Consider the following 24,584-nt stretch of genomic DNA (forward strand, 5'->3'; position numbering starts at 1 on the left):
TTTTTGTTGGTCACTTGACGATAAAAAGTAATAGAAATAAAATTGTAGAAAATTTAATTTGCTACATTTTATGTTGAATTAGATTTTCCATAGGGTTGGTAGTTTACGAGATATAGCGCGAAACCCCTTTGCACACCATTTCCAAGATGGCGGCCGGGGGACAAGGGTGGCGACCCCAAAAACTTGAACTTAAGCTTGTACTGATCCCCCCTACACACTAAAGAAATAAAATTGACTCCACTAACAAATGCAAGGTACGGCTTAAAAAATGTAACATTTTAATGGAGTATGTGTAATTATGTGGATCGCATCTGTAGTGGACAAATAAAAATATCAGAAAAGAAATTAAAGGCAGAATTTACAAAACAGTGGGATTCTTTCTATGTTACCGAAACCTAGTTGACTTGGTACGTCGGAGTATCTCTCCCAAAAATATTCTTAATATTATTATTAGTAGTAGTTCATGATTGTGTTTAAAATTTTTGTGTCAATGTTTAAATGTTTTTTAAAACCTTTAAAACATTATTTAACGTGGACTGTCCGTTCTTTTAAGATGTCTTATAGTTCTTAGAGTATAATAAAAGTTTATTTGTTAAAGTAAATGAAAAAAATTTGCTTCCAAAACTACACGAGGGATTTCTTTAACACTGAATTCGTGTCTTGATTAAGAGAGAAAGTAAAGCAGCCGTATTTACAAAGAACCAAATTAGAGTGCACAAGAAAACACTGTCTGAGAACAACGTCTTCACCGTCTGAGAAGAAACGGTAATTGCACGATAAAATAAATAAAAAAAAAACAGTATTTACACAAATCCAGCATTCGCCGATATAATTGCCCGATATATAGTAGGTTTGTAAAGTAGGAAATACCTACATTCATTATTTTCTACCATAAATATTTTTAAGAGAGCTAAAACTAATCGATTTCTAATTTTAATTTTTTACAAATTTACAAAACTATTATTATACAGGGCGAAACATACTAATGAAATGGCAAGATCGTTAATTTTTTTAATGCAGTACACTGCATTTGATATAATTTTTAAATTATTTCACATCTAGGTAGGGCTTACAATACCGGGATTCCGGGATCCGGAATACCGGAATCCCGGACGATTTTTGTTCGGTATTAAAAACCGGTATTTATGTAAAAATACCGATATTTTGGTATTAAATTAGTTGATAAAAGTTGAATTTATGCACAATATAAATCTTATTTTAAATAATATTAATTAATTACCAGAAATTTTTTTGAAGATAAACAAATAATTTCGTTGTATTAAAAGCTATATCAGGCATATTTATTACACATACCGAGCCCAGTATGGTGCAACGCCTCGCCGCTCGTGCGCGGACGCTACGTTGCTACACCGGCTGTCGGATGACAACAAAGGCGTAGCCCGCTATGCTCTAGTGGAGATGGGGGGTTCGTTGAGACTTCTCTTTTAACCTGAAATGGATATTAACTGGGCGCCAGGCAAGTTTGCCCCACGGCCCACGCCTAAAGTAGACTGCAACTCCAAACCTACCAAATTGTTGCAGTACCAATCATGTGGTGTATGGAACAAATGAAATTAAGCGATACCTCACGTAAAAATTATCTATTAATAATAAGTAAATAAAAAACAATGGCTGCGAAACATGGGTGGTGACACATAAATCTGCCAATGCATTAGATGTGTTTGAAAGAAAAGTATTACGTAGGATACTGGGCCCAATAAGGGAAAATAACAACTGGCGAATTAGGTATAATAGAGAAATATACGAGCAATATAGCGAACCAACTCTAGCACAACACACTAAACTGCAGAGATTACGGTGGGCAGGGCACGTGGTCCGCATGCATGAGAATAGAATCCCCAGAAAATTGCTGAATGCAAGAATGCAGGGAAGAAGACCGGTTGGAAGACCTAAAAAGAGATGGGAAGACGAGGTCGATGAGGATGCCAGGAACTTCCTGGGAACGCGTTCATGGAAAAGAACAGCGGTAAATCGAAATGATTGGAGAAGCTTATTGAAGGAGGCCAAGGCTCGATTTGGGCTGTAGTGCCATTGGATGGATGGATGGAAATAAAAAACAATAAATTAAGTGTGTAAATAAATATGAAATAATTAATAATAGAATAAACTGAACAAATTTAACAATATTGAACAACCACAACGATAACCTACCAAGTAACTAGTTGCGACGAAGCAAATAGGGCTTCAAGCCCTCAAAATTAACCGAAAATTATAAGCGTCGCGTGAGCTCAGGCGCAACCGCTGTAAAACAAAAAAAAAACAGTATAACAAACCGAAAACACACTAGGTACTATTCACAAATAAACTAAAATTAATAAAGGCTAATGAACATAAACGTAAAAAAAAAATAAATTAATCAAAATCCTTATCTTAATTCTGTAGTGAGGTATCCAACGATGTATCCAATTCCAATTAGAAGAATAACCAGTAACATATCATCAACGTAAACAAACGATTTCAAACTCAACAAAACTATGTAAATACTGAAAGACGAAATCGGAAGTACTTAATTGGAAGTAAACGGAAATAAATCGGAATAAATGGAACTAAACGGAACTGAACGGAAACCCTTTGGCCAGAAGGGTTTTCAATGGGGTACAGACACAAATATATACTCTTCTACTTCCCACAGAGTATTTCCATCAATAAATACTAATTACCCCTATGTATTCTATGGTTTAAGGCCTAATTACTGATGTTCTTTTCCTTGAGAACGGCTTCAGGAATCGTTACAGCGTATCTAAAATGGTGCTTTGAAAATAGGTCCCGTTTCATACGGTGTGAACTTGACAACTACACAAAATGTACCTACAACACTACAATATGCCAAGTTCAATTAACATAAATTCTGGCCGATATCTTTAATGAGGGTGATCTATCCAAGATCAATTGCCTGAAAACTTATGTTCCAAGTAGCACCCCAATTTTAAAATTCGACGACTGTCAAAGTGACTTACGTAACGTATCCATGAAAACCCTTGCCAAATTCAAAGTCTGATATCTATTCGATTATTTATATAAGAAAATAGGAGAAATGCGGAAAACGATATGAAAGAGTGGAATAAACTTATGTAACAACTGCACCATCGAGAAGCAGCGGAGTCGGCAATATAAAGCGATTGTTTATTTTTTACGTCTACTACCCAATGCCACATTCTTTTGTGAAATGCCACATTTCGCAAGAAAACATAACCCGATGGAATTTTGAAAAAAATACAAATCCGCTTTCCCTGAGTTTTATTATTTGGCTATACAATATTTGTCAATACCTGCCACATCAGTACCTTCCGAAAGAGTATTTTCAAAGTCTGGGCAGTTAACAAACCTAAGAAGAAATCGTTTATCGCCCCAAAATTTGGATGTCACGTTTTTTTATATCTGTCTACTCCTACTCTCTATGTAATAAAATAAATAATATCTACTCATTTCAGAACAATATTTATTGGATTTCATATATTATTTGTTTAACAAGTCAATATAACCACTGAGGTAAGTAAAAATATAGCTAGTGAATTTTTTATTAGTAATACCGGTTTTAATAGTAAGTACCAGTATTGTAAGCCCTACATCTAGGATCTGATATGATAAATTTTGTAAGATAGCGCCTAGAAAATATCCAAAAAGACTTTAAAGTTTACTGAAGGCTGATCAACATCAGATATACCAATGATACTGTCATTCTGCCGGAAACAGCAGAAGGCTTCATCGATTCCTGGTTGCAGTAGCAAAGGAAGTCAAATCCTTTGGTAATAAAATTACCACTAACAAAACTAAAGCGATGGTGGTTCAAATTTACAAGCTAACATTCAAATTTAAACACCTCCACAGAAGGCGTCAATAAATTAAAATTCATTGGCTCATGGATAACCAAAGGTATAGACTCGGGCTATGTCTGGGTCAAATTATAAAACTTAACAAGAAAAACTAAACAGCAGAGATCAAAAGACGAGTTAGACTGGCATGGGTGGCATTTAACAAAACATATCCACAACATCCCCAGACCAAGATATACAATCAACGCGTCACAAACGTGGACAGTTACAAAAGAGAACATGGACAAAATCATAAAAACGCAAAGAGTAACGGAAAGACAAATGTTGCACATACGACTAATGAATAAACAGAGAAACGAGTGGATAAGAGAAAAAACAAAAGTGAGGGATGTTAGACAAGAAGTTGCAAAATTGAAATTGAAATTTACCGGACAAAATATAAGACAGAAAGAAGACCGATGGAACAAAATTCTTATAAATTGGAGACCGTGGTAATATAAACGAAACAGAGGAAGGCCCCAAATGAGAAGGGCAGATGATATCAAGAAGCACGTGGGCTCTAGATGGATGACTGTAGCGACAGACAGAGAAGATTGGAAAATAATTGGGGAGGCCTATGTTCAAAGATAGACATAAGAAAGCTAATTAGATGGATAGATAGACAATTTACAAAACAATTATTATACAGGGCGATACACATTGATGTAATGAAACCTCGCTAATTTTTTAAATGTAGTACCCTGTATTTTATACATTAAATTATTCCACATCTAGGATCTGGTAGATAAAATTTGTAAGATTCGCGCCTAGAAAATATCCAAAAAGGCATTAAAGTTAACAGAAGGCTGATCACATCGGTTATCACAATGATACTATCATCCTACCTGAAAGAGCAGAAGGGCTTCATCAATTCCTGATCGCAGTAACAGAAGAAGCCGAATCCTTTGGTACTAAAATTACCACCAGCAAAACTAAAGCAATGGTCGTTCAAATTTACAAGCTATAACATTCAAATTTAAACACCCCCATAGAAGACGTCATTAAACTGAAATACCTTGGCTCATGGATAACCAAAGGTATAAACTAGGTCTATATCTGGGTCAAATGAACATAAGTGCTATCCTTTGTGCCTTCGAACTGTGGATGTTTAGAAGACTGACGAAAGTAGCATGCATAGATTATTTTTTTTAATTTTAAACGCAGTATGTTACCGAGGGTCGAAAGTAGCTTAGAATAAACAAAAAGTTTCTTTTGAATGAAATATTTGAAATTAAAAATCATACTAAATTTTCTGTTTTCGTTTTCCCTCCGGGGAAAACAAAAATAGCAAATACCAACATGAGGAGAACGGAATGGTGGACGGAAGAAATACGTGAGAAAATAAAGAACAAAAAAGAAAAATGGAAGAGATACCTAAGTACAAAACACCCGGAAGATTACGAGACATACAAAGAAAAAAGGAAAGAGGTTAAAATAGCGGTGAAAGCAGGAAAGGGAAGGTCATGGGAGAGATTTGGACAAAAAATGACAAAAAATTATAGGGAAATGACAAAAAATACATATATACACATACAGTAGGAAAAATGAAAGAAACATGAACGAACATATAAAACACGCTGTGTTTTCCTGTCACCGTGCCACACAAAAAATTGGCCAGCGCAAGTACATGTAATCATTATTGTTACATGTACTTGCACTGGACAAATTTCTTTGTGACACGGTGACAGGAAAATACAGCGTGTTTTATATGTTCGTTCATGGGTATTCTTTTATTTTTCCGACTGTAGGTATTTAATATTCTTAATATTTATATACTTTATTTATTTAAAATTATAATTCACAGTTGAACAGTCTTAAAAGGTAATTTTTGATAAGTTTTGACAAGTTTGAACCGATTTTATTTGACAAAAATAATTGTGTTTCTATTGTGCATGTTACCATGGAAATGACGATCATATGTATGTAAACCGGCGGTGAACCCGTGAGAAAAAATTTTTCTCACTGCAATGGCCGACTTTTCTCACTGCCTGAGAAATTGTTTATTTTGAATGTATGTAAGTAGCGAGAGAAGTTGCACATTGTATAGCATCCATAGAAAAAAAATGTTGAAAAAACATATAATTTTAGAAATATCTCACCGTTATTATTTCTTGAATTTCTTCAGGTGTATTCCTTCTTTGAGCGAACAGGACTCTCGTCCACTGTTTGTAAGCGCGTATTGAGCCATTGATAGCCATGGCTTTCCTGGTGAGTTTGTAGCCCAGCTTGATGATTTTTGTGTTCACAGATTGTTTTATTAGACCAAACCGGCGGTTTGTTTATATTTGCCACTTATTTTTTCACCTTTTTTTTATATATTTATATCGTTGTATACCTCTATTTAAAATAATAATTGTAGCCTTCGCGTTTTGTAGCCTTGTCTAAAGACAAATACATATTTAACCTGAGAAAAAAATTAATAACCATGATTTACAGCATTTTTCGATTTTTACACATTTGTCTGTAGAACAAGACATAATAATAATTGTAAGATGTTTCTAAGCTTCAGCATATATGACTCAACAGCAGATGGATACAGTGTAAACTCACTTATGTAGGTACAATTTAGCTATTGAGAAATGTACATCTATAGATAAATTGCCTCCCCCAAAATGGAATTAACAGTATTAACACAAAATATTTTGGGGTGGTCTATACAGCAAATCAATGAGCGGAGTCAGGCTATTTGACCAGAAAAATTAATTACTTCATACAAAGTAATGAACTTGTTGACTGTATGTACAGTAGAGTCTCGGTTATCCGCCCTTCGGTTATCTGCCGTTCCGTTTTATCCGCCGCACCATTTAAGCAAAAATTTTTTTTCAAATTTATATTACTTTGAAAATATTAAAGAATGAGTAAAAATTTTTTAAGATGAGATAAAATACGCCGAGCAACAAGAAGTCAGAGCGGTCGATATTAAGATGGCGAGTATTGACAGCAACAAAACAAGATACATCGGCGGCAAGGCAGATGAAAATCGCTAGTTTTTTTCGTTCATCCTAATTCATTCTATCTACAATGTCCAATGCCAGTCAAAATTAAACTGATTCTCTTCTTCTTCTTGTGCCACTCCTATCGGAAACTGGAAATCATCAAGGCCTAAACTTGTGTTTCATTTAACGCTCCCTATTATCCGCCATTTTTGCTGATCCGCCCTTCCGTCGGCCCCTTTATGGCGGATAACCGAGACTCTACTGTATGTATATGCTCCGAATCATGTTGCAATAACATTCACGTTCAGGAAGAAAATTTCAACGATTATTCAGAGCATGAATTTTTGGATGAATTGATAGTTCCTTTTTGAGTATTATGTAATACAAAATAAACATAGGCAGTTGCGTTTTGGTTCAATTCGAGTCTCTTACTATTCTCTAAAACGTGTTTATAGGTTTACCCGTTATCAAAGAGACTTGTACGAAGAAAAATAATAGCGGTTTAGATGTGTAAACTGTTAATGCATTAGTGGAATAGATTGCTAGCATCGCCTGATGGCTTGGGTTTACAGTATATTGTAATCGTTATCGACACTCACTTCATATTTCCTCATGGTCATGGATCTTGAGGTTGATTTAATTACTTCTCTCTGACGCAAGGTCACTTAGTCTTACCACCCCTAGAATAACTGGGTTTTCAATTATTTTTTGGATGGGCATATTTTTTTGTTTGACAGCTTTCGGTCTGATTCGTCTCTGCGTCTATAGTCCAGTCGGGTTAGACGAATAACAGGCCTAACCTTGCATTAGGAGTTGCCCCAAATTTTATTTTTCTAATCTTTAGGGGATCTCAATAGTAGTGTAAATTTAAAATCTCGACTGAATTACGCGGTTGAATTCTACGCCATCTTGATTTTAAACGAAAACCGTTTTTGCTCAATATCTCCGCCATTTTCAACTTTGCGACAAAGAGTATAACAACCAAAATTGTGGAAAATGCGATTTTCTATCATTTCTATTGTTACAATTTTCGTGCCGTCAATATTTTCCGAGTTATGGCGGAAAATAGTGACAGTTAAAGCATAATTATTGAATTATCCCGTTTATTATTAGTTTTAAGACAAAAAGTCTCTATAAAAAAATAGAGAGAAATAAATTCTACACAATTTTGGTTCCTTTTATTTTTTTGCTAAAGTTAATATTTAAGGTAGTACCTATGGGGTAATGGCGCGAGCGTAAGACCTGATTGATTTTATAGTAATTGTTTTTGTTCAATATCTACGCAATTTTTAACTAAAATTGTTCCAAATATGATTTCCTATAATTTATTTTCAACAATTTTTTTCATGCGGTTGATATTTTCCGAGTTAAGTGGGAAAATAGTAAAAAGTGGTGGGGGGGGAGGAGCATAATTACTGAATTGAATCTTGTTTCCGAGCTGCCCCAAATTTTATAATTCTCTCCTTTAGGAGAGATAAATAGTAGTGTAAATTTAAAATCTCGACTGAATTCCGCCGTTGTAATAGAGGCCATATTGATTTTAAAGGAGAACCGTTGTGGCTCAATTTCTCCGCCATTTTCAACTTTTCGACAAAATCGGCAGGAACTAAAATTGTTGGAAACGCAATTTCCTACAATTTTCCACAATTTTTTTATGCGATCAATATTCTCTGAGTTAAGGAAGGGGAAAATCGTGGAAGCGGAGGGGAAGCATAATTATTGAATTGTCTCATTTATTATTAACTTTACCACATAATTGTACATAAAGAAAAATAAAGAGAATTCTATTTTATACAATTTTTGAAACTTACAATGAAACACCAACCAAACTAAGTACATAAAAGACATATATTATATTATTTATAATAACTTATATGCATTAAGTTCACTGAATTTTATTAACTAGCGGGTTTTATTGGTTGAATTTGTCTGTCGATAATTAAGTTTCATGTCAGCTAATATATTTTAAAATTTCAACAATTTTTCTTTAATTTTGGACCTTGTTGGGGGGAATTTCCCCACCCCCCTCGTAGACTTGCCACTGGCTCTCTCAAAAAATTGTAGTAAATCGTAATTGCAACAATTTCAGTCCCTACACTTTTTGTCGAAAAGTTGAAGAGGGGGAAGATATTGAACAAAAACAATTGCTATAAAATCAATCAGGTCTTACTCTCGCACTTTTAGCGAATACGTACTACCTTAAATATTGATTTTATCAAAAAATTTAAAGAAATCAAAAATGCACAAAATTTAATTTTCTTCATTTTTGTATAGGTTCAAATTTGTTGTAAAACTAATAATAAACGAGATAATTCAATAAATCAAAAATTATGCTCCAACTGTCACTATTTTTCCCCCATAACTCGAAAAATATCGACCTCACGAAAAAAATTATAATAAACGAAATTATAGAAAATCGTATTTTAAACAATTTCAGTTTCTACACTTTTTGTCGAAAAGTTGAAAATGGCGGAGATATTGAGCAAGAACGGTTCTCGTTTAAAATCAAGATGGTGGCTAACGCAACGGTCAAATTCAGTCGAGATTTTAAATTTATACTACTATTGACCCCCCTAAAGATTAGAAAAATAAAATTTGGGGCAGCTCGTAATGCAAGGTCAAATGCTATCCCGACTGGGCTACTATGTTTATTATGTAATACCTATGTAATACGAGTATGTAATATAATTTCTTTTAATGATTTTTTATTTTTATTATTATCTAATACTAATCAGATAAACTTTTTCCAAAAATTACTTCAACGTTATCTGCCAAAGAGATTTAAAAATCAAATTTTATTACGAACACTCTTTTGACAGTTTCTTACGAAAATAAATCATTTTTTGTGCCATTATAAGTATTATGAATATTAGACGAGGTCTATTACAGACCAGTAAGGATTTGCGAACAAACGTCTATCTTTGGATGTGAGAGGTGGCATTCGGATTTTTGCAGATAAAGTTAGGTGACACCTTCAGTAATAATAATTGACTTATGCTCCTTCTCAAATATGCCCGGAACATTAATAAAAAAATTAAAATATTTAAAAATTTCGAAAAACATCGATTTTTTTCTGCTTTCTTTGCTTATAACTTTAAAACGATTCGTTTCGGAACAAAGTCGTAGGGAAATAAAATAAAGATAATTGAATTTTGTATGATATACGACTGGTAAAAAAGGTTTAAGATATTACCTTTTCTGCAATATAGCAATAAATACAAAATAAGGGGGCAAAATAAGTCTGTTGTTATTCAATATTTTTTAACCACTTTGATGGCACTTAGAACCTTAGTAATTCTCTTAGGAAATTCTTTGTAATATACTTAAATCGTGTACCAAATTTCATTAAAATCGACCTAATAAATTTTGCATAATAAATTTGCAATCTAAATGTTTTTAAAAATGTTCAAATCTTTAAAAATCTTTCTAAACAAAAAGTAGACCATTTAGAAGTTGGCTATTTTTTTTACATATAAAGAGGTGCTCTACCTATTTAATACACTTTACAGAATTAAAATCGGAATATTTAAGGGGCCCCAGCAATGTTTTAAATTTACAAACAATTTTTTGGCTTATAAACAAATAGCTTTGTTTAATAATAAAAAAATTAATTTTTAGTAATGCAAATAATTAAAACCGGTATAATTTAACTTAAACTTTCAAATGCTGCCAGCAGAATTGCTATTTTATTTTTTAATCAAACGTTATTCGCGTTCAAAAATTGCAATTTCTCGATTTTTTGAAAGTTCAAGTTCCACCGCGTTTATCTCGAAAACTATGCATCCTACGAAAAAACTTGTAAGAACATTTTTTGCTTAGAATTACCCAAGAAATACAAAAAAATGTTTTATTTTGCGAAAAATTGATTTTATGTAATTCCTCAAGTTCTTTGTTTATAACAATCTTATCGACATCTGGATCAACTGTTACCCAAAAAATTCGTGTTCTACGGGTCAAAATACATAAAAAACTTGGGTAAGTCCATCTAAATAAAGGAGCCCGTAGCACCCCATCCTGGCCACAGCACTAATTTTAAGCCAAAAAATTGTTTATAACTTTAAAACATTGATGAGGCTGCTTAAATAATCCGATTTCAATTATGTAAAGTGCATTAAATAGGTGGAGTACTTCTTTATATGTAAAAAAATTCACAAATCTTTGTATGTTCTAGTTTTTGTTGTGCAAGATTTTAAAAAATTTTAATTTTTTAAAAAAGTTTAGATTGCAAAATTATTATTCAAAATCTAGTAAGTCAATTTTAATGAAATTTGGTGTACGGTTCTAGCACATTACAAGTTTTAGTACAAGTGATGGAAAATCATTGAATAAGGATAGGCTTGTTTTGCCCCCTTATTTTATATTTATTGCTATTTTGAAGCAAGGGCTATTTTGCAAGCATTTTTAACCAATCGCATCTGATAGAAAATTTAATTATCTTTGTTTTATTCCTATAGGACTTTGTTCTAAAAGGAATAGTTTAAGCAAAAAAGTAGAAAAAAAAACGAAATTTTTTGAAATTTTTAAATATTTTATTTTTTTTTATTAATGTTCCGGGCATATTTGAGAAGGAGCATAAATCAATTATTATTAACGAAGTTATCACCTAACTTTATCCGCAAAAATCTGAATTGCACCTCTCACATCCACCTAAAAACAGATCTTTACTGTTCTATTAATACTAACGCGCCGGATAGGAATTGCTATAACTTTTTGATCACTCAATCTGAAAAGCCGGAACTTTCCAGAAAACTTTTCAAATATTAAGTTTTTATGTAGAATTGGTTAAAAAGTAAGATTAAAAAGTTTGAAATACGAATTTTTAATTAGAAAAAAAACTGAAGAGAAGCATACGATTTGTTCATCCAAATTTAAGAGTTCGGATATGTATAGGTATGTTACGGGTAAAGTTAGGTAAACGGGTAATCCTAGGATTACCCGGGTAAAGTCCGAAGTTCCCGCGAGGTATCGATAATATCCGATAGTAAGTCCGAATATAATTTAAATAGTTTAATTTTCGGGCTTTACTCGGGTAAAGCACATTCTACCCGCTGCCATTCGGTTAACACGTTGACGGACAGTGCGTCAAACGTATAAGCAAGTGTTGTGACACTATACGCTGTGAGCTCGTACGTAGAGGGGATATTTACAAATTCGCGAGCGCCAGTAGTGACAAGTCTGTAAACCTTTACCGGAAATTTGACATAAATGTCAAAGTGATTAATTTAAAATTAAAATTAAAAACATTATTCATAAAAAATATTAGTTGGTCAAAGCTGTGGTATATATTTTTAACTTAAATATACTTACGTTTTAAATACTGAATTTAAGTTTTTTTAATGTTCCGTAATATGTAATTATAAATCAATCTATCAATCTTAGCGCCATCTACACGATAATTGGGAAAGTATCCGAAGTAAGAAATTCATATTTTATCAATAGAACGTCAAAATGATTAGCAAAATCTTAAAAAAATCGATTACAATTTAATTAATTTTTTGCGTTGTAAATATTAAGCGATAACAATTAAATAATAAATTTAAAAATTACCGGAGAAAGTTGAATTAGTAACCGCTAGGAGCGACACCGAAGCGACAGCGAAGCTCAGAGCGTATATGTATTTTGCAAAGTATAATAGGGAAAATACAACGTCTATAGACGTTGTGTCACATAACAGCAATCGAAATTAGACGTCTATAGATGTTCTGTCCGTCAACGTGTTAAATACTTAACTGGTTATACTAGTAATGGCAATGCCATAACTGTTTGGAAGATATCTTGAATTTAAGTGAGGAAAGTAAAACTATAAATACTGCAGAAATAAAACTTATATCCGAACTAATTGGGGGGACAGCCTGTTCGGATTCCGAAAAGTTCGGATTATCCGAAAATTAGCCTTACTAATAATTCAAAGTTTTCATTGTCGTTGATTTTGAGTCACAAAACGTTCTCACAAGAGTGTGGACAATATTTTTGGACTCAAGTTGACTACAATAGAATCGAAGTAAGTTTATGTTTAACCTGTATACACTATTATTATAAGCACTACGTATAAAGTACGTATTCATTTTCAAGAAATTTTATAAAATGCCGAAGTCCTGATAATCCTACATTGTTCGATTTTCTATTTTTACTCTAATATAATAGAGGTTTTAATATAATAAACATCTTTTTTCTACGGCCGTGCCAAAAGAGCCACTTTCACGCACGCATTTCGTTTCCGAAAGTTGCACTTTCCCGAACGGCGTGCGCGAAAGTAAAATACCTTGTAATAAGGCATTATAATATATTATAATACATGTAATAAACTAATATTGAGATTTTATTTACTAATGTATTTCAAATTTATCTTATTGTGTTCATGTTTTAATGAAATTAGCGCGATAATTCGATGAAATAAAATTATTTTGACATAATATTTAAAAATCAGATCAGTAGACAATTACAATGGTTTTGAATCGTCGTCATGGAAACCAATATCGTCGTCGTGGTAACCCATTATATTGAAAGTTTGGTTTTGACAAACTTGTCAAAGAATTAATTTGTGTATTTTCACTTCTAAATAAAAATTGATATAACTCTATTTTTTGTGGCTTTTTTCTAAACGTACGGCCCTAGAAAAAAAATATTGTTCCTAACTCATGCGGAAAGTGTCTTCCCCGTACTCGACTGCTTGCCCGAACTCCGCTAGCGCGTCGTTCGGGTCAACGGCAGTCTCGTTCGTGAAAGTATCACTTTCGACACTAGTTAGGAAAATAGCTATTTCCACCCATCTCTACCGAAAGTATACTTTCCTGATTGTATACGGACCTGATTGTAGGGAGCAAAGTTGTACTTTTCCTCCCTAGGGAGGAAAATATTTTTCCTCCCTAGGGAGGAAAAGTAAAAGTGACGTCATGGTATTTCATTCATGAAATACTTATAACTTATTGACGGCCTGTATAATATCTATTTTCTATTAAGTAATTATCTATACATTTTAACGTTTATTTATAAAACTCCCTGTATTTTGCAGAATGGTAAAAACAGTAAATTGTTGTTTTGATTTACCAATGTTTACATTAATAATTTGACTTATATTTGACAGTTGACAGTTATATTGTACCTACTTGTTAGTTTTAGTTCTAATAAATTTTGTTGGTTAGTTACATAAATAAATTAAGTAAAAATGAAAAATGACTTGTTATTTGAGGAAGGTGGAAAAACCATATGTATAACATGGGAGTAAAGTGCCTTTTCCTCCCTTGAATGATTACTACCCTCCGCTACGCGTCGAGCAGTAAACTTCATTCTCGGGAGGAAAAGTAGCACTTTCCTTCCTTGTTATACAACTGTATAACAGTTATAGTAATCATTCAAGGGAGGAAAAGGCACTTTACTCCCATGTTATACATATGGTTTTTCCACCTACCTCAAATAACAAGTCATTTTTTCATTTTTCCTTAATTTATTTATGTAACTAACCAACAAAATTTATTAGAACTAAAACTAACAAATATGTACAATATAACTGTCAACAGTCAAATATAAGTCAAAATATTACTGTAAACATTGTTAAATCAGAATAACCATTTACTGTTTTTTACCATTCTGCAAAATACAGAGTGTTTTTAAATAAACGTTAAAATGTATAGATACTTACGTAATAGAAAAGGGGTGGCCAAGTCCGAGCCATTTTTCAAAATTTGAAACTTTTCGGGAGCCGCAACTAAACAATTATTTAAAAAGTGCAAAAATGTATCAAATTTTTCTCTCTCCTGTTTGGATTTCACGAATTTTAAAGTGAAATAAAATGGTTCACATCGTTGTTTCAAATAATGTTATAAGCCGCCTTTACTAATTCAGGGTACTTCGATTCTTCATCATCCTTCCATCTTTTTCTGGAACGGCCTACTGATCTACAGAAATCAAAAAAAACTGTATTTAACACTCTGTCTTCCTCTGATCTTACTACATGACCTGTCCATCTTATCGTAAGTTTTTATATGTCTGACGATGTTTTCAGTACCATACACACTCACCAACCCAGTTGCATTTCGTCTTCTCTTCATTTATTCGAAGGGCCAGACTACCTGTTTCTTCCTCGAGTTGTGAAAACACCTCTCTCACGTCTATTTCTAGAATGAGGGACTGCATTTAGATCATCATCAAATTCCAGCAATTTGATCCTTGATTCGCAAATCCCCCTGTCAGTGACGAATGTTGGCGATCATCATGGCAATCTTTATTTTATCTGCAGCAACGCGACAAAGCTGCACAGCTGTTGTGTTGAACCAGGTTTTGAGGTTCTTTAACCAGGATGTTCTTATTGTTCCTGGACCTCGCTTTCCAAATATTTTTCCTTACAGGATGGCTTGTAGGAGGGTATATCTGGATTCATTTCGCATAATGTGTAAAGTATTACAACTTTCAAAATTTGATGGTGATTAGTACCTCTCGGTTATTCCCCATTTTTCTAAGGATCTCATCATTTGCGACCCGGTAAGTCCACGGGATAGATGATATTTTACCTATTACATATTCTAAGGCCAAATTGAATATAATAGCAACGGTGAAGGGGTCTCCTTGTCTAAGTCCTAATGTTACACTTGGTCATTTAAATTTGTTGTCAGTAATTTAAGACATTTTGAAACACAAAAATTTAAAGTAATTCACGACATTATTTATTGAGAGCCACAAATAATCCTTCAAAGACCCACATGTGGCTCGCGAGCCACAGTTTGGCCACCCCTGTAATAGAACATAGATATTGTACAGGGCGTCAATAAGTTATATTTCATGATTGAAATACCATGACGTCACTTTTACTTTTCCTCCCTAGGGAGGAAATATATTTTCCTCCCTAGGGAGGAAAAGTACAACTTTGCTCCCTACAATTAGGTCGGGAAAAGTATACTTTCGGTAGAGGTATGTGGAAATAACTATTTTAGTTAGCAATTCATTAACAGAAGACTTTTTAATACATATTATGTGAGATTAAAATATTTTAATTATTATATAAATACATGAATAATTCAAATTTTTCAACAAGAAGCTGGATTCTGATCTATTTTTCGTGTTAAATGTCGATTTTTGGAGCACATCATTGGTGGATGAATACATCAATGTCTTCATTCGTATGAGCATGTGACACTACACCTTGGCAAAAGGAATGGTACCGTTTCTTTAACGCAAAAGGTTTCAATTTTTTATGAGATGCCTAACTTTCAGAAGTAACTTTGCCAAAAGACTGCGATTTGTGTAAAACAAAACGTGGATGATTTTTTTTAAGTTTTAGAATCAGGCATAGTTGCCATAATTGGCACATAAAGATGTGACAAATATTCGGTCCGTTGTCTGACACAACTTTATCAAAGGTTCACTCACTGAACATTGCTCAATTAGATATTCACCACAGGAAAATGGAAAAAGAGGACAGAGAAACATGTAGATTCTATAAAAAAAGCAGAGGAAACAGCAAACAGCCAAAAATATTGTTTGTGATTGCAGGGCACTAAGTACCTATAACAGATTTTTTAGAGCCTGACCAAGCAATAATCAACAATCTTCTGGACTGAACACAGCAAAATATCTTACAGCTTGTAGTGTGGAATCGTCTTTGAGGTCAATCTACTCATTACCAATCTACAATACACAATATGACTTAACACTTAACATTTCATTTTAGATTTGTGTGAACGTGAACTAAAAAAAAATATAAACAATCATTTTATTGTAAAACAATACAAGAGACGTTTTATATTTCAGTTCGTTCAGAGAGCGCCATAAGCACTCTAACTGGTTTCGAACCTTGTTAGATTCTCATCAGGAAGAGCATATATGACTATCTCTGAACAAACTGAAACAAATCGGGCTGGCTAGTATCGAATTACAACAAAACAACGTGATACGGGTGTCGTGGCAACATCAACATCTGCTTGAAACAAGCGTATAAAATTAAAACACTATTAAAAATAAAACTTTAAAAATCTACAAGTTGCATCTCACTTCCCGCCTGTCTATGGCTGTAAAACTGAACTGGAATATAAGAAGGGCTCATTTATTTCATACAGAACAAGTAAAATCTTCGTTTGTATAATGGTATAAAAAGTATATTAAAAAACTATTAAAAAGTCATCCAAAAGGATTCGCAAAACGTTTTCAATCTAGATCAGATCATCTTCAGTGCCTAGAACGAAGTCTTTCCACGTTGGAATGAATGCAAAAGGTTAAAATTATGACTAGTTAAAGAAAAAATGTGGTTAATACTTACGTTCTGCTTAGTACATGAAACTAGCAACCTTATAGAATAGGTGACATCGAGAACTATGATTTACATTTTTAAAAACTGATGTTAGTAGCGACTCTAAGTCGATGTTAAACGATAAATTTAAGAGTGCTCAAAGGGCAACATGATTCACTGCTCGATGGTAACGTGTGGTACTTGCCAGTTCAATGGACACAGACCAACAAGAATATAGGAGATGGCAATCTATTTATCAGACTGAAGTAACATTACAAGACAGGTAGTCAATTTTTGGTTATGAATTTAAATTTAAATTATCAGTTAAACTGAATGGATGTATTAAAGTGGAATTTAAATTATAATAACATTAGATTCTATTGCAAAAGTCTAAAAGGCAACTCTTTGTTACAGAAAGAACTGTTATGTTAATAAAAAATGTTATTAATAGTAAAGTCAAAGTACCCAGAAGATACCGATTATTATGTCTACTACTGGAGTTATTCCGAAGACCTTCCTCGAAAGCATAAATAAGCTGGGTCTAAATGAACACCTTTATAAGACCATGCAGAAAGCTGTACTACTCGCGACGGTCAGATGCGTACGAAAATTTCTGGGAGAAACTCCAGCATACCAAGTCACCTAGGGCTCGATAACACGGAAAGAGTCCCACCAGAGCTCAATCCTTTTGATACCGTAGGTATCTGGGATGAGTAAATTTTCCCCTTAGAGGGAGTGAGAGCCGTATGGCTAAATCTGGTAAAGTCAATGACATCATTGATGACAGTTTAAAAAGAAGAAGAAAGTTTAATTTAATTTTGAAATAAAAAGAGAACTGAAAAAACTTGAATGTAAACAACTAATAGACGGAAAATATAAGATACCTAATAGTAATATTGTAAAAAATTGAAAAATGTAATGTTGGTTGCCTACGATTACGGTTGTAATGGGTAACAAAGAAAGAGAAAATTAATAAATTTGGCTGATTATTTGAATTGGTTAACTAATAATTTGAAATCTACAGATGGTACTGGAGTGAACAGACTGAATTGGATGAAAAATATATTACTGTAAAAGTGTTTTTTAACAGAGAGAGAGGTTTAGCAAAAGCCTGGTTAAATACAAAATAAAAACAAGTAGTGGTGGTTGCCTGATATGATAATGTTGAAAAAATATAATTTAATTAAATTACTGAAAGGATAGTAGATATGTATTTACTGTAAATGATAACAGATGATAAAATGTCCGATTAACTGAAATTATGATTTGAAAGAATGTAGAAAAACGGGGAATGACATAAATGTTAATATCAGAAATGAAAATTGAAATGTGTCTCAAACAATTGTAAATGAGCTGTAAGTAGTCGTAGAACGGAATAGATGAAAAATTAAGGAGTTATAACATAACAGGCAAACAGACAAACTATTTATTGTGTTAATGTACATTAAGATGATAGCTAAATAATCAATGTTGAGAGTTGAGGGTTATTGTCTGAATTGGCAAACTGATAATTTGAATTTTGTAGTTAGTAATGGAGTAAACAGATTGATGTGTTGTCAAGAGAAAAATTTTAATGAATGGATTTGAAAAAGAAGAAGACAACCAGAGCAAGAGATGTGAGGGGACCTGAAAAGTCAGAGACACGAGGAATGGCAAAATAACTATGTGATTGGGAAGGTGTATGAAAGAGGATTGGAAATGAAAGGAAGAAGGTAAACTGTGTTAGGGATGGCAATATAACTATGTGATTAGGAAAAAGTATGAAGGAGGATTGGAAATGACAGAAGGTGAACTGTGTTAGGGATGGGGTAGTGAAAGAGGGAATGAGAAAGATAAGAAACCAGGGGTATATTGAAATATGTGTTAATGGGTGATTAGTAAGGAAGTAGTAAATGTTAGATACTAGTGGGGTGAATGGAAAGGGAAACACAGTAAAGAAAAGAAAGAAGAAAAAAGAATGGATCCCAAGTTTTTACTTGTTCTATATGATTTTTAATTATGGTATACAGCCAGCTACTGGGACTTTCCCATTGATTTTGATTATTTATTTCTATTAGTTTTACTCCTAACTGAGTATGCGGAACCATTTTTCGTTGGAATTTCACCGCGCCAGACAGGCGAGAAGTGAGATGTAACTTTTAGATGTCACTCAGCCTTCTTTGCTCCAGCATTCGTTTTAGAAACCACGAAGATGTTACCGGAAAACTTGGTCCCAATAAAGTTTTATTTTTAATATTATTTTAATTTTATTATAGTAAAACTATGACTTACAACAAAATTTTTGACAGTTTTGTGGTTTGAATGTAGTTAGGATTTTTAAATGTCAAAGTTCTAAAAATTGTAGAATAGAAATCAACTCCAGTGACGAAGAGTTACAGTTTTTATATTTGTTTATCGAAGAGTAGATAAAATATTGTATGAAACTGTGCGTGAAGTACTTTTTGCGAACTTACGCGATGTATTGTAACGATACGAAAACACTTCAATTTTTTTTAATTTTCAGCTTTTGCAGAAAACATTATCTTTCATTTTATTCTGTATATCATACACGTAGTTATTATCTAATATTCGTTAAAAAATTAAGCCGTGAAAAAATAACTAAGTAGAATCCTAATGTTTCTACGCTTTAGCGTAGATAGATATATTTTGGTGTTTACACAAGTGTCTGTTTCCTTGCGTTAAAGGACGCAAGTGAACGTTGAGTGGTTCATTATTGTTCACCATAAATGTGGGCAACTTCAACGTTCGCTATAAAGTTAATCTCTTTTCCATGTCAACTCATATCCAGAATAAACACTGAGAAATTAAAAGTAGTGAAATAAGAGGACTGTTTGTTGTTCTTCTTACTTAAGTCAGTCCCATTTGGAATGATTAATTGGCTATCTTTTGTTAAGCCGAAATGGAATTGAATCATCTAATTGCGACGTATAAACACCAAAGATCGTCCAAATTACATCGTTTATTTTTCTAACCAATAGCTATAATTTATTGGCATCTTAACGCAGAGTTAGTGTATTGGTTTTTAATTTGCTAAATATTGTGTCATGCAAAACAGTAGTGCTTGGTATTTTGCTCGGATTGGTTAATATTTGTCATCTGTGACCATGGTATCTCATTTTTGATTGGCTGGACTAACGTTTTGTGATATATTTGGGAGAAATGGTGCATTTCATGTTTCTGTAATTGGTTTTTGATTCGTCAGTTGTTTTGTCATGAAAAGGACAATATTTTCTTGATTGGTTGGTCGGATCATGAGGTGTGAACTTGAGGAAAGGTGGTATGTTTTCTGGAGTAGGAGCGATGATGAGGTAGCTAAGATGATCATTATCGATCATCCAACGATGTAGAGAGGTCGAACTTCTGATTGTGTAGTATCCGGTGGATGTCCTCGTAAAACACTGGGAAGAGTTTGCACTTAAATGCAAGTATGGAGATCGTCGATTTGGTTACAAGGTTTGATGGTCGGTAGTCAATGACTTTTGTTCACACTCCTGTGACACCTTCTGTTCTTTTGGAACGCAATTCATATTGATCAAGCAGTTCTTATTAATAATCATGGTGAAATGAAGTCGTGTTTTTACGTCACAACAAGTTATATAAGTTACTAAAACAAGTAAAGCATTGCTGAACTTTTCAAACTACATACTCCTGTAAATTCGAAATTGCACCACATCAGTATTGTATTTTTGTGGTAGTGAAGTGAAAAGTGCTACGACCAAATACCTGGACTTTGCGTTGGAAGTTGCAGGATATTAAAGCAGAGACACAAAGGAATGTAAAACCAGAAACAGGTCAACCTTAATTTCTTTTTTTTTTATAATTTTTTTTTGTTTAATAAATAGTATTAATTTTTAATAATGTTGGCTTGTTACTAATTATCCACCTCCCTTCTCTCTGGTCAACTGAGTAAGAAATAATAAGGTAGGTTTTATTTATCTTTATTACATATCTTTATATAAATTTATATTTATCTTGAAATGATTATTTTTATTTAGTTACCTTTTAATTTGTTTGGTTTATTTAAAGAGTTTTTCTTTGTCTTCCCTTTCAAAACTAAAAGATCAAAGTGGCGCCCTTTCGGCTTTATATTGATTAATTTTTTAATTTAATTTTTTTGTTCTTTGTGTCCCAGTTTAGCACTAGTAGCTATTTGCCCTTTTTTGTGTTTGTCTATTTTTTATCTCTATTTCCCAGCTAATAAGAAAATGTAAAGAACCACACCCACATCTCTAACCGATTCTGACCAACGGAGCCTTCGTTCATCCTATATGTGTGGACAACTTCTTCTTCTTTCCAATTTATTGCCACACATATTTATGGCACCCAACTTTAGGGCTTTGCCTTCTTTTCTTTGTCCACCTTGTTCCTCGTTAAAGTCACAGTATAGCACTCGCTCCGTTGTCGCTCGTGCTCTAAATATCGCGTGCGTTCGCAAAAAGCGTACTTCACGAACTGTTTCATAAATAACTATTAAATATTGTGGCGTATACTGAACATCCCAGACTGCAAATTATTGTTGTCGAAGAATAATAGTCTGAATATTTAACGAAAATAAAGCGAGGAATAGAAATTGCCTCATTTAAGATGCTCTTCTATATTTTACATAAAGGAATTTACTCATCCAGTAGATATTTATGTATAAAAGACTTCAATACAGATATTTGCATCTATTTTATTTTATGTTTTATATACTATTTCCTATTTATTTTTATTATCGTTTTTTCTATTTATAGTCCATGTAATGAAGCTTAAAATAGGACAATACCTCGCAATTTTTACAGAATGGATCGATTTGCTTGAAAAATTGAGAATAAGTAGTGGATACTCCAGGGATAAAAATCTATATCATGCCGAAAGGCGATTTTACCATGGGGGTGGTTGCCACCTTATCTCAGGGGTGGAAATTTTTTATTAGATTTTAATCACAAAAGTTGGTAAAAACGTTCATTCTTAGCAAAAAACGTTCTATATATTTTTTTAATAAAATTGATAGTTTTCGATTTATTCGCTATCGAAAGTGTTGGTTTTATATCGAAAAAATCAATGTTTTTAATAATTTTTCTGCTAATAACTCCAAAAGTTTTCGTTTTATCAAAACAACTTTACTTAAAAAAATGTACCTTTTGAAAAAATAAACAAAAACTTGTTTTTAGATTTTCTTTAAGACCAATAGTAATCGAGCTATACTTTATTATATGATGGCTCTTCTTCGTCAAATGCTAAATATGGTAGTTTCAAAGTCAAAAGACTTGTTCAAACTAATTTAAAGTATTAAAAATATCTATCACCAGAAATAAAAAAAGTCTCTAGCTCAAAAATTAAGTAACTTATAATGAAAAGAATGTCAGTCCCTATTTTTTTTCAGCAAAAAAGTGATTGGAAGCAACCCCCTAATCACCACCCTAATTAAAATTAGTCATTGATCTTATTTGGTATTTTTTTATTTATGTATTATTAATAGGTTCTAGAAGTTTCACCGGCTTAGAATGAATAGTTTTTAAAAAAATGGAGTTAAAAGCAAATAACGAATTTTTGTAGTTCGGAAAAAATTGTCTTTTCTTCAGAATAGCAAGATTAGCATCAGAGATACGAACAAATGTTTAAATATGAAATTATAGCCGATTTAATTTCCAAAAACCTGGTTTGCAAAAATTTTTTCTACAGCAAAAATTGAGTGAGCTATCCGCAATTAAAACTTGTAATAACATGCAAAAACCACTTTTACCAACCCTTTCAAAGTCACCTCTTTTTGCGACTGAGGATTTTAACAATAATTAATATTAATAGCCTTATAGACTTTATAAAAACCTACAAAATTCTTTTTTACCAAAGTTCTAGGATCAAAATTAAAAATATTAGGGTTAAAAAATCAATATATTTTTTTTTGAAAAAAAAGTAGAAATCCAATTGGAAGCATAATAATGTAAGTTAGCGGTGTTTTTAGTCATTGGCCTTATTCATTCTTATTTATTTATGTATTATTAATAGATTCTAGATGTTTGACTGGCTTAGAATGATTAGTTTTTAAAAACAGGAGTTGAAAGCGAATAACGAATTTTTGTAGCTTGGTAAAAAAATGCCATTTCTTCAGAATATAAAGATTAGCATCAGAGATACGAAAAAATGTTTCAATATAAAATTGTAGGTTATTCAATTCACAAGAACTTGGTTTGAAAAAATTTTTTCTTCGGCAACAATTGAGTGAATCGTAAATGAGTATATCTATCAAAACATTGATTTTTTCGATATAAAACTAACATTTTCGATGGCAAATAAATCGAAAACTGTTAATTTTATCAAAAAAATGTATAGAACATTTTTTGCTTAGAATGAATGTTTTTATCAACTTTTGCGGTCAAAATATAATAAAAAAATTTCCACCCCCGAGATGGGGTGACAACCACCCCCATGGTAAAAGCGCCTTTCCGCATCATATAGATTTTGATCCTTGGTCTATCTACTACTTATTTTCAAATTTTCAAGCAAATCTATCCATTCTGTAAAAATTGCGAGGTGAAAAGCTTCGGTTCCTGGCCTATTAGTTGTTATAAGTTTTGAGGAGTGTTGTATTAAAAATATGATTCGCTTTAATAGCATATTTTCGCTTGAGATTAAATAAGTTTTGAAGTTATTAAAACTTGCTTTATGTTTAAAACTTGTAATATTACGCCTGCATATTCTAATAATCTGAAGAATAATTATAAATTTTGTCAAAAATGAATAACCATTTTCAATTTCGTATTTGAGGCCATTTCTTTTGGAAAACTGAGTCTTTGTTATTTGTATATACTTGTCAGAAGCAACAAAAAACATTTTAGCTTTTATATAAATGATTATACAGTGTGTCTGCGTAACTTGGAACCATATGGAAACTTTTTTAATATCCATTTTACGAAAAAAAGTTATGCTTTATAAAATACTCTGCATCGTATATATCTAAGTTGCAATCAACAAATATCAAATTGAATTAATGTTATACGAGGTATGTCAAAAAATATGAATTTCGCTCAAGAGTAAAGTGCCTTTATATTTCACAATATCGAAAATTGTCATTGAGAAAAGTTGTTTGTAATTAAAAATTATGTTATAATCTGCGTTTGCACTCTTCTAATTGAACAATTTTTTTTTGAAAATTTTCCTCAAATCACGGACACCCAACATCATTTTATTTATGATAGCTCCGTTATTATTAATTTTACGAAAAGAAGTTATTCATTATAAAAAGGTTTGCATAGTCTACTAACCAAGATAAAATTATAAGACATTAAATTTTGTCAATTTTATACGAGGCATGTCAAAAATTATGAATTTCGCTGAAAAGTAAAGTACCTTTATTTTTCACAATATTGAAATTTGTTATTATAAAAAGTGGTTCAGAATTAAAAACTATGTTTCAATATGCAATGACATCCTTCTAGTTGAAATATTGTGAACTATAAAGGTATTTACTTTTGAGCGAAATTCATATTTTTGACATACCTCGTATAGAATTGAAAAAAATTGATATATTTTGTTTGCATCTTAGTTTTTTGACTATTCAGACATTTTTATAAAGAATAACTTTTTTTCGCAAAATTAATACTAACGGAGTTATCT

At 32.4% G+C, this 24,584-nt stretch overlaps 1 protein-coding gene across 4 annotated transcripts in view; it reads right to left on the reverse strand.

Annotated features, from left to right (window-relative positions):
* Positions 1-24,584, reverse strand: part of LOC126891999 (transient receptor potential cation channel subfamily A member 1) — a 313,637-nt gene that overhangs the window by 124,303 nt on the left and 164,750 nt on the right. The window contains exon 2 of one of the 4 annotated variants that reach the window (XM_050661385.1): positions 5,933-6,170. The exons of the other annotated variants lie outside the window; for them this stretch is intronic. Coding sequence (XP_050517342.1) covers positions 5,933-6,031 — 99 coding nt within the window. The 5' untranslated portion in view covers positions 6,032-6,170. The remainder of the gene's footprint in view (positions 1-5,932; positions 6,171-24,584) is intronic. 4 annotated transcript variants of the gene reach the window in all.

This window comes from Diabrotica virgifera, chromosome 9, assembly GCF_917563875.1.
Source record: "Diabrotica virgifera virgifera chromosome 9, PGI_DIABVI_V3a".
Taxonomy (NCBI): domain Eukaryota; kingdom Metazoa; phylum Arthropoda; class Insecta; order Coleoptera; family Chrysomelidae; genus Diabrotica; species Diabrotica virgifera.